Raw genomic sequence first — 10,409 nt, forward strand, 5'->3', positions numbered from 1 at the left:
CGTGCTGGGAACGGCGGCGGGGGGGCTGCGGCGGCCCCGGGCCCCAGCGAGACTTCACCTCGGGAGGGGTCCTCCGGGGGGCGCGGGGCGGGACGGGACCGGGGTGGGGACGGGGACGGGGTCGGGACCCTGCGCCGGTCCCGTGTCCCCCCCCCCCCATCACAAAGGGCCGCGGCTACAGCTTCACCCGGAGGCGGCCACCCTGCCCGGGTGGCAAAGCCTGGCTTCACCTTAATAAAATAATAATATTAATAATAATAATTAATAATTAATAATAATAATAAAACAATCGAAACCGAAGGCTGCGGGGCGCCCTCTGGGCACGGACCCCGCTCGACTTCACCTCCACCCCTTCCCCCCCGGACCCCGGGGCGCTCCGAGCCCGGGCAGCCCCGGACACGGCCCCCCCCGGAGCCCCAGGATCGGGGCCCCCCCCCCATCTCCCCCCTCCCCGGATTCCCAACTGGTGTGAACTGGTGCCGGCTGCGGGGCACAGCCGGTGGTCCCGGTGCCCCCAGCAGCCCGCCCTGCCCCCAGCCCCCCCCCCCAGCTCCCAGGTCCCGTCTCCTTTGCCCAAGGGGTTCTGCCAAAACCGGGGGGATAAAACCCAAAAGGTCGAAAACCCGAGCACTTCGTGGACCGCCAGCCGGGGGATGAAGGACGGACGGGGGGTCCCTGGGGGAAGGGGGACAGCCCCAGAGGAGGGGAGCTGTGGGGTCCCTGGGGGGGACACCCCAAGACATTCCCAGGAGATACGGGGACCTGGGCAGGGACAGACGGGGTCCCCGGGGGGACAGGCAGCATGCACAGGGGGACAGGTGGATGCCCCCCGGACTAGGGGGTCCCGGGGAGGGACGGTTACAGGGCCCCAGGGGACGGGCAGCATGCACGGGGCGGGGGGGGGGGGCAGCCGGGGGCCCCGCAGGTGCAGGGTCCCCGGGGACAGGCAGCATGCAGGGGGCGGGCGGGGGGTGCCCGCAGCTGCGGGGTCCCCGGGGAGGGACGGCCGCGGGAGGGAGGGGGGGGGCGGGGATGGGGGGGGGGACCGGCGGGCGGAGGAATGCGGCCGTCCCGGCTCTCCCGGGGCCGCGGCCGCCCCGCGCTTCCCGCCCGGGGCCGCGGTGGGTGTGGGAAAGCTGCAGGCGTGCGCTTGGGCAACCGCGTGCCCAGCGAGAGACGCGCCCGCCGCGGCCCCCGGCCGGGGATGCCGCCCCCAGCGCAGCACCCCCCTGCCACAACTCACATTCAAGCAGGGTTTCTCTTTCTTTTTTTTTCCTTTTTTCTTTTTTTTTTTTTTTTTTCTGGCCTCAATTTGGGCCAAAAAAAAAAAAAAAAAAAAAAAAAAGGGGGGTGGGGGCCGTAGCACCCGAGCCCCAAGTGGGGGTCCCACGGGCAGGCTACGGGATCCCCCCCCCCCCCGGGGGTAAGGAGCCCCCCACCCCCAGCACCGAGCTGTCCCCAGAGCAAACGGCACCAAAAGCCGGGGGGGCGGCGATTCCCCCAGCATCTCGGGGGCTGGCGGGGAGGGGGCCGGGGAGCGGCGTCGCCCGGGGGCTGCGGGGCCGCGGCCACGCTCCCGGAGCGAGGGCTCTGGGGCTCCTCTCGCTTTCTCCTTCCTCCCCGCTCGGGCCGGACAAGCCCAGGCAGCGCCGGCTCCTCGGCTCCCCTTGATGTTCCTCCCAAACAGCCCCGCCGCCTGCCAGCGGCCTCCCGAAAAAAGATTTGGGAAGCCGGGGGAGGACGGGGGGAGCGGGCGCGGGACAAGTGAAACTGCCGCGGGCAGCGCCGGCTGCGCCGCTCCACACCCGGGCACGGCCGCAGCGGGGGGGGGGGGCTGCGGGGTGGGCGGCGGGGCACGGGGACCTGCCGCCCCCCCCCCCCCCGGCTCTGCGGGGCACGGGGGGGCCGCCGCCCGGCTCCCCTTCCCTCCGGCGGCACGTCGAGCGCACGGTGCCAGCCCGGCCCCCCCTCCCCGCCGCATCCCCGCGCCCCTCGGAGACCAGCCCCGAGGGGGCACCGGGGTCGTCCCCCCCCCCCCACCGGCAGCGGCCCCCGGCCCGGCGGCTCAGTTTGTGGGGGCGGCGTTGCCCCCCTCGGGCTCCCGCTTGCCTCCCTTGGCGGCCGGCGGCTCCCCGGCGCCCTTGGCCTCGGGCTCGCCGCCGTCCTTGGCGCCGTCGTGCGTCTTCATGTGCTTGCCCAGGTGGTCGCTGCGCATGAAGACGCGGCCGCAGACGGGGCAGGTGAACTTCTTGGTGCCCGTGTGGGTCTGGAGGTGCCGCTGCAGCTCGTCGGAGCGGGTGAAGCGCTTGCCGCAGAAGAGCCAGTTGCAGACGAAGGGCCGGTCGCCGCTGTGCCAGCGCAGGTGGGCCTTGAGGTGCGAGGTCTTGGCGTACGCCTTGCCGCAGCCCGGGATGTGGCAGTTGTGCAGGTGCTTGCGCTTGGCGCCGTCGGGGCAGGGCCCCCCCCTCTCGGCCTCCTGGCAGTTGGGGCAGCGGCACGCCGCCTGCCCCCCGCCCCGCGGCACCGCCCGCCGGCCCCCCTTGGCCCGGCCGCCCCCCTCCGCCTCGGGGGGCCCCTCCAGCGCCTTGGCCCCCTCCGGCCCCAGGAGGTGCTGGGCGGGGGGCAGGAGGTGGGCGGGGGGGGCGCAGAGCTGGGGCTCGCCCCCGCCGTACCCCCCCAGCGGCGGCTGCAGCCCGGGGGGCGCGGGCACCTGCAGCCCCCCCTGCCCGTGGGGCAGCTCCATCCAGCTGGCCCCGGCGTGGAGGTCCCACCAGTTGACGCCCCCCTCCTCGCCGGGGGGGCCGGGGTGGGGGGGCCGAAACCAGGGCTCATAGGGGTGCGCCATGTCCGGGGCCGCCTGCAGCAGCTTGGCGTAGGAGCCGGGGGCGGCGGGGCCGTCGGGGGGCAGCTCTAGCCGCGGGGGGCCATGGGGCTCGTAGGCGCCGGGGGCGGCGAAGGCGGCGTCGGGGCCCGCCAGCGGCAGCTCCGGGGGCGGCAGCGGGGAGGCGAAGTCGGCGCCCGCCGCGGCGCTGCCGTGGGGCTGGAAGGGCTGCAGCGGCTGCAGGTCCAGGTGGGTCGGGGAGGCGCGGGGCGCGTCGGAGGACTGGTTCCCAAGAGAGCCGCAGACAGCTGTGAGCATTGCCGAACGGCGGCGCGGGCGGTGGCGCAGACAGACCTGCAGGGCCAAGGAGGGGCGGCGGGGGAGAGAGGAGCCGTGAGAAGAGAGGGCTGCGGGCGCCCTCGCCCCTCCGGCCCCCCCCCCCCCCCCTTGCCCGCCCCGGGGTCTCCCCGCGGCCGCCCGCCCTGGCACCGGGGGGGCTGTCACCGGCGGCAGCCCCGGCCCCGGCTCCTGGCCCCGGGCAGAGCCCTGCAGTGCTCGGGGAAACTGAGGCAGGCGGCAGTGCCCGTGTGGGCTCAGCGCCGTGCTGCGGGTGCCAGCCCTGCCGGGGCAGTGTCCAGCCCAGGGCAGTGTCCCCAGTGCCCGTCACCCCAGCACCCCTTCACTGAGGACATTTCCCCACCACACAGCCCAGCGGGACGGAGGCCAGGCAGGGGCACCCCCCCCTCGGCCCCCAGGCAGGGGGCACCGACCCTGCAGACCCAGCGCCAGCCCCCGGTGCGGACCCAGCGGGTCACGTCTGTGGCCCAGAGGGGCTGGGGCCGAATTCCTGTACCCGGGGAAGCCGCAGGGCTCTGCCTCGACCCTCCCTGCCCTAACCCCCCTAACACAGCCGGGGCACCGACCCCTGCTGGGGTCCCCCGGGGGCTGCAGGGCAGCAAGCAGCAGCCCCAAGCCCCCGCCCCACTCCCGGCCCAGCCCTGGGGTCTTGCCCCACAGCACTGGGACACAGCCCCCGGGAGCCCCCGAGCTGTTGTGGGGCCGCAGCCCCCCCCCGGGCCAGCTGGCAGTGGGACAGGGGAGCGGAGCCCCGGGGCCGAGCCAGCGGCAGCGCTTTGAAGCCGGGCTCAGGGCTGCCTTCGCCTGCGGCCACGCAGCCCCGGCCCCAGGCACCTGCTGCTCCCCGCAGCGCGGCCGTGACTCACCGGGAGCTGTGCAAACCCCACGGGGGCCGGGCCCCACCCCGGTGTTGAAATCCACCTGCCGCCACCAGCTCCCGCCCCCCGACTTCCCACCGGCGCCGTGGGGGGGGGGGGGGGTGGCCGAGACCCCTGCCCTCCTCCCCCCTTTCTCCCCGTGGCAGAAGCCCGGGTGCGAGGCCACGCCACCCCCCGGCACCCCCGGCCCGTGTGGGATGGGGACGGACCCCCAGGGAAGTGCAGGGGGGTGCCGGTGCTTTGGGGTTGGGGCCAGGCCCCCAGAGCCCCCCACCCTCAGCACTACGAGCAGGGGGCAGGAGCAGGGCCCAGCGCTGAAGCCCCCCGGCAGCACCCAGCCGCGTGGGGTGACCGCTTTCCCTTGGTGGGCAGTGCGTGGGCAGGCACAGGGGGACCCCACAGCGAAGGCAGGGGCTGGGGGTGCCAAAATCCCCCCCAGCAGGACCCCTCTCCACCTGCGCTACAGAGGCACCGAGCTGAGCGCTGCAGGGCTGGGGGGCGCGGCAGGAGGAGCCCCCGGGTAAGGGGGTGCTGCTCCCCTGGGTGGGCTCGGCTCTGTGCACCCCTGCCCTGGGGGGGTCGGCACCGATTGCCCCTGACACTGGAGGGCTCCTGGGGATGCCAGGCGGGGGGGCGAGGGTTAGCAGCCAGCGGGTGCGAGGCCACCACATCGCCCCATCCTGCGCCAGCCTCCAGTGGGGTCTTGAGCCCCCCGCCAGCCCCCCTGCTCCCCGTGGGTGCTGCAGCAGAGCCACAACTCCCCGCGGCCGTGTCCCATCCCGGGGACACACGGAGGGGGGGCGGAGGGGACCGCCAGGCACGACCCCAGCCCCCCGACCCCCCAGGCTGAAGGAAGGAGCCGGGGGCAGAGGGGACGCGCGGGGGGGCCCGGGCAGCTCCCACCCAGCGCGGTCCCTCCCCGGTGCCCCCCGGAGCGACCCCCCCGGCCGAGCCCCGGCCCCCCGGCCCCGGCGCTGTCCCCGCCGCCCTGCCCCTGCCCCGCGGGGCTCCCGGGGCGTTTTTCCACCGGGGTGCCGGGAGAAGCCCGGGGCCCGGCGCTGCCCCCTCCCTCCCTGGCGGGGCTCGGCGACGCGCTGCCCACCGCACCGCGGGGAAACTGAGGCAGCGGCGGCTGATGCGCGCCGTGAGTCACGGCCGGGCTGGGCAGAGGCGGCTCGGCAGGCTCCCAGCCCAGCCGGTGCCTCGCCCCGCGGCGGGGTCGGGCGGGCGGCGCTGCCCTCGGCTCGGCCCGGCCGGGCACCGGCACCGGGAGCGCGGGGGGGACTCGGAGGGTGCCGCGGGCGGGGGCTCCCCGGGCCGGGGCGGTGCGGAGGGGCCGCGGCTCGCTCCACGCGCGGCTCGCGGGGACCCGCGGGGACCGGGGGCGGCCGCGGGGGCTCGCTCGGGTCGGGCCGCGCCGGGAGCCGGGAGCCGGGAGCCGGGAGCGGCGCGGTCCCGTCCGCGGCACCGGGCAGCGGGGCCCGCCCCCGTGCCGGCCGTCGGGGCGGCGGCGCCGCGGGTACCTACGGGTCTAGCGGCGGCGGCGGGCTCCCGGCGGCTCCGTCCTCATCGGCGGGGCGGGCGGCGCTGGCTGCCGAGGGACCCCGAGGGACCCGCGCGGCTCCCCAGGAGCGGGCACCCACCGGGCCGGGCGAGCAGGAATGGCCGGGTCCCGGCCGCGCTCCCGGCTCTTCCCCCCCGCGCCGCCTCCCGCCCTGCCCCTCCCCGCCCGGCCCGGCCCGGCCCAGCCCGGCCCAGGCGCTTTTAACCCTTGGAGGCAGAGCCCGGCGGTGGCGGCGGCCCCGGCCCCGGCCGGGATCCGGCGCTTGAAAGCGGAGGGAGGGGACGGGAAGTTCGCAGCAGACACCGCGACCGGCGCTAATTAAAGAAGAAAGCCGCCGCCGCCTCCCTGCGCGCCCGCGGCCCCCCCCGCGCCCCGACGGCAGCGGCCGAGCCCCGGCCGGGCCCCGCAGCCCCCCGGGGGTGGCGCCGAGCCCCCGCCCCGCTCCCACCCCCGGCCCGGGGGTATCAGTGCCCCTGTCCTGGGGGCTCAATGCCTCTGTCCCGGGGGGGCTCAGTGCCCCTGTCCCGAGGGGTTCAGCCCCGCCTGGCCCCATTGTCCCCCTGCCGTGGGGTCGAGGGGACGGGGACAAGTGCAGGGCTCGGGGGACCCCCGGGCTGGGGGCGGACGTGTGGTGGCACCGAGGGGGGAGCTGAGAGCCGAGCCCCCCCTTACCCAAATGGCTCGGGACAGCCCAAAGGGCCCGGGAGGTCCGGGCTGAGCCCGACCCCGCTCAGCTGCGGGGGTCCGACCCTCCTGGCCCCATCTCCGCCCCCCCGCCCCCGGGGAGCCCAGGCCGGGGGGGCTGCCAGGAGCCCCAGCAGCTGCCAGGCCCCACGCAGAACCTTTCGGTCCCTCGGCCGTCGTGGGGCCGTTTGGGCCTTTTGGCCCCATTCCTGCGCCCAAAGCCCCCGGCTGGAGCGGGGCTGTCTGCGGGGGGCTGCGGCGGCCCTGGGGGAGCCCCCCCAGCCCCGGGGCCCTGGGGAAGGGCGTCCCCCGGTGCCGGCGCCCCGCTGGAGCCAGGACCCCGGCCGCAGCCCCGCGAGCCCGGCCGGCCGAGCCCGGCGCGTGGGAGCCCGCAGCTCCTCGGCGCTTGCCAAGCACCCGGCCGGGCGGCGGGCGAGGGAACTCCTTCGCCCTGGGGGAAACTCTCCTGGTTTTCATCATCGCGTGGGTCCCGGCGAGCGCGCAGGGCTAGGACGGCTCCGCCGCCACCGAAACGCGGCTGCGGGTGGGGTGGAGCACGGCCCCCGGCTCTGCCGTGCTGGGGCTCGGGGACCCTGCTGGGGGGGGGGGGGGCGGGGGGCAGCGGGGTCCCCGAGGACACAACCAGGCGCAGCCGGCACCCACACGCTCCGTGGGGCACACGGGGGGGCACAGCCGGACCCCAGCCCCACGTCCCACCGCAGCCTGGGGTGTCCCCGGTTCCCTGAACAGGCAGGAGGGCTGCGGGGTCCCTGCCATGCGGGGCTCCCCCTGCACCCCGGGGAACCCCGGGGGACAGCGGGCACCGTGCCCCCAGGATGTTCCAGCCCCTGGGTGCCTGGCATCTTTGGATCCGGGAGCGGTGGCGCAGAGCCCCCCCAGCCCCCCCTGGCCGCCCCGTGGGGACCCGGCAGCTCTGTGGGGCCGGGAGCGGGGACCCCTGCGAGGTGCTGTGAGGAGCGGGGACCCCGCGGAGCTGAGGGTGATCCTGTCCCCACGGACCGTGTGTTAAACGTCCCCTTCCCCACGCCCCGTGCACGAATTGCCCCTTTCCCCACGTTCTGCACACGTGGCGGGGATGTGGCACATCCCACCAGGGGCCCGTCCCAGTATCCCCAGTGCTGTGAGACTGGGGGAGCAGGGGGCAGATGGGTCCTGGCAGGGGGGGGCGGCTGCTCTGGCTCCTCTCCCACCGCCCCCAGGGAGTTGGCCGCTGGTGCAGCCCCCACTCAGCCCCAGTGACACGGGGCCGTGGGGCTGTGGGGACCGGGGGTGCTGGGGCGGGCGGGGGGCTTGGGGGCAGGGGCTTGGGGGCAGGGGCCTGGCTGCGTGGGGCTGGGGGCTCCTGGGGCCACCTGGAGCAGCTCTGGGGCCCCTGCTGGGACCACCCATGGGGGGAATGGTGCCCATGAGGAGGGGGGCGGGGGGGCATCTCCTCGCCGTGGAGCGTCTGAAACCCCGAGCCGTGCCTTGAAATTACAGCTAATTACAGAGCCCATTTGCATAAATTACAAGGCGAGAGGTGAATGCCTCAAATCTCTCCGTGTGCCGGGGCAGCAGGAGCCAATCTGGCACCCCCAGAGGGGCCCCAAAGGGGTCAGCGGGGGTCGGCGTCCCCAAAACGGCACCGGGCCCCCGCTGTGCGGCTGGGCGGGAGGCAGCCGAGCCCCCGCACCCAGCCCGCGGCCCCCGCCGCTCCCCAGAGCCCGGCCCCGCTGCCGGGGGGGCTGGGGCCGGCACGGGGGCACCGGCAGGGCCGGGTGGTGGGACGGTGTGTGTGGGGGCGCGGGGCTCACACGGGGGGGGCTGGTGTGTGTGTGTGTGTGTGTGTGCGCACCTGCACGGCGATGCCAGGTGTGTGTGTGCGTGCCCCCCCCCCCCGTGGCTGCGCCTGCCCACGCCTGTGGGTGCTGAGCTCGGCGGGGGCCGGGTGCCCGCGGGCAGGTGCCGGGGGGGCCGCAGCCGGTGCCACGGGGCGATGGCAACCGGTCCTGCCCCGGCTCGGCCCGCGGGGCTGCGCCGTCTGGGTCAGCGCGGCCCGGGGGGAGTCCCCGGGGGGGCCTCGGGGCCTCAGACAGGGAGAGCCCAGGCGCCCGGATCCGCCACCCGCGGGCGCCCTGGCAGCGAGCCCCGAGCTCGGGAAGGGGCTGCCCCCGGCCCCGCGCCCAGACGGCCCCGGGGGGCCCCGAGCCTGCCGGGGGTGGCCCCGCTCCAGCCGCGGCGCGGGGCCGGGGGCAGACGGGTCTGGGAGCGGGTGCCGCAGCCCCATGGCTCCCCGCACCCACGGGTGGGCAAACCGGGGGCGCAGAGCCCAGCGAGGGCCCGGGGGGGGACGGGTGCCCGAGCCCCGTGGGACCGCCGGCACCCGCAGCACGGGGACCCGAAGCCGTCCCCGTCCCCGTGCCGGGCACAGCGCCGAGGACACGGCACCGAGGGCACGGCCCGGCGCGGCCCCCGCTGCCCGAGCCCCCCGAGGGGCGCGGGGGGACCCGCTCCTGCCCCTCAGTCCCCCGCAACCCCGGCCCCCGCCCCGAGGATGCCCGGGGCCGGCGGGAGGCCGCGCTGCCGGCCGGCGGAGCTATCAGCGCGATTATCGCGACTCCCTCCCCTGCCCGAGGCCGTGCCCGGTCGCGGCGCGCCCCGGGGCGGCGTTTCTCACCCGAGCAGGAACTGTCGGGACTCGAGCGCTGCAGCGCGACGGCCTCCCCTGCCCCGCCGAGGGAGCTGACAGCTCGGCGTGATTCAGCCGCGGCTTTTAATTACCCCCCTGCCCGCTCCCTGCCTACCGCCACCCGCCGGCCCCGACCCTGGCACGGCGGGGGGGAGCTCCCGGCACCGCGCACCGGCGTCGGGGCACGCGGATGAGCTGGGGACGGGGCCGTGCGGCCGTGATGGGGACGGGGCCATGTGGCTGTGATGGGGTTGGGGACATTTGGCTGTGATGGGGACGGGGACATTTGGCCGTGCCAGGCACGGGGCCGTGTGGCTGTGATGGGGACGCGTTTGCTGTACTGGGGTTGGGGACACGCGGCCGTGCCGGGGACGGGGACACGAGGCCAGGCCAGGCCAGGCGCCACCCGGCCGTGCCTTCGCCGCCTCCTCCCGGTGCCCGGAGCCCCCCAGGTTGGCACAGGAGCAGGTTGGGCTCCTGCCGGGGATCAAAGGCGCGGAGGCAGCGCGGGGCTGACGTCAGGGCCCCCGGGCAGCGGTGACGGCACCGGCCCCATCCCCGTCCCCACGCCGGCCCCGCCACCCCCGGCAGGGGCTCTGCAAACCGCCTGCTAATTCTTCGAAGAAATCATTAAGAACAGTTAATGATCTCGGCAGAGATGGGCTGCCGGGCTGCGGAGGTGCCCTAATTGCTTTAATTGCGTGTGGGCTCTGAGCAGCCGCCAGCAGCCCCGGGCTCGGGGACGGCCGGGGAGGGGAGGGCAGGGACGGGATCCGTGGGGACGGGGACTTGTGGGGACGGGCCCACGTCGCGGCTCCAGGCCCTGCGGGGCTCCTGGCGCAACCTGGCTGGGGCCCTGCCGCATGGATCTGGGTCCCCGTGTCCCCATGTCCCTGTGTCCCCATGTCCCCATCCCACTGCCCAGCCCCTTGTCCCCACGAGCCCACACGCGACAGAGCCAGGCACAGGTGTTGGGGACAGGGACGTGGGACAGGGCTGGGGGTTCCCTTGGTGCCCCCCGTTTGCCAAACCCCATTTCCAGGGAACCCCTGGAGCTGGGGGGGCACCAGGGAAACCCCTTTCGCTGCCAAGCGAAAACCCACGAAAATTGGGTATTTGGCAACAAAACTCAGGGCCGGGAGGGGACAGGAAACACCCAGAGCCGCGCGGTGGCTGCAGCAGCGGCGCTGTCCTGCTCCCCACATCCCCGGCACCGGCACCTCCCCAGGCCCCGCTCCCGGCTCCGGGGGGCACCGGGGGGGGCTCAGCGCCCGCAGCGGGGCCGGCCCCGTTCCAGGCAGGCCGAGCCGTGCCTGCGCTCGCGTCCACACCGGGCTCGCGGCCCAGAGCCGGCGTCGCTGCACGCCCGGGGAAACTGAGGCAGGGAGCGGCAGGACCGGGCCTGCCCGGGCAGCG

At 76.1% G+C, this 10,409-nt stretch overlaps 1 protein-coding gene across 1 annotated transcript; it reads right to left on the bottom strand.

The window, feature by feature from the left end:
* Window positions 1-2,057: 2,057 nt before the first annotated feature.
* SP6 (Sp6 transcription factor) lies at window positions 2,058-5,718 on the bottom strand. The gene is made up of 2 exons (XM_084496707.1): window positions 5,584-5,718; window positions 2,058-3,175 (listed from the first exon to the last, which is right to left on the bottom strand). Exon 2 carries the CDS (start codon window positions 3,137-3,139, stop codon window positions 2,066-2,068), a length of 1,074 nt encoding a protein of 357 aa, XP_084352833.1. The 5' UTR covers window positions 3,140-3,175; window positions 5,584-5,718; the 3' UTR covers window positions 2,058-2,065.
* Between the last annotated feature and the right edge of the window lie 4,691 nt (window positions 5,719-10,409).

The sequence above is a fragment of the Aythya ferina genome, assembly GCF_964211825.1.
Source record: "Aythya ferina genome assembly, chromosome: 23".
Lineage (NCBI taxonomy): Eukaryota > Metazoa > Chordata > Aves > Anseriformes > Anatidae > Aythya > Aythya ferina.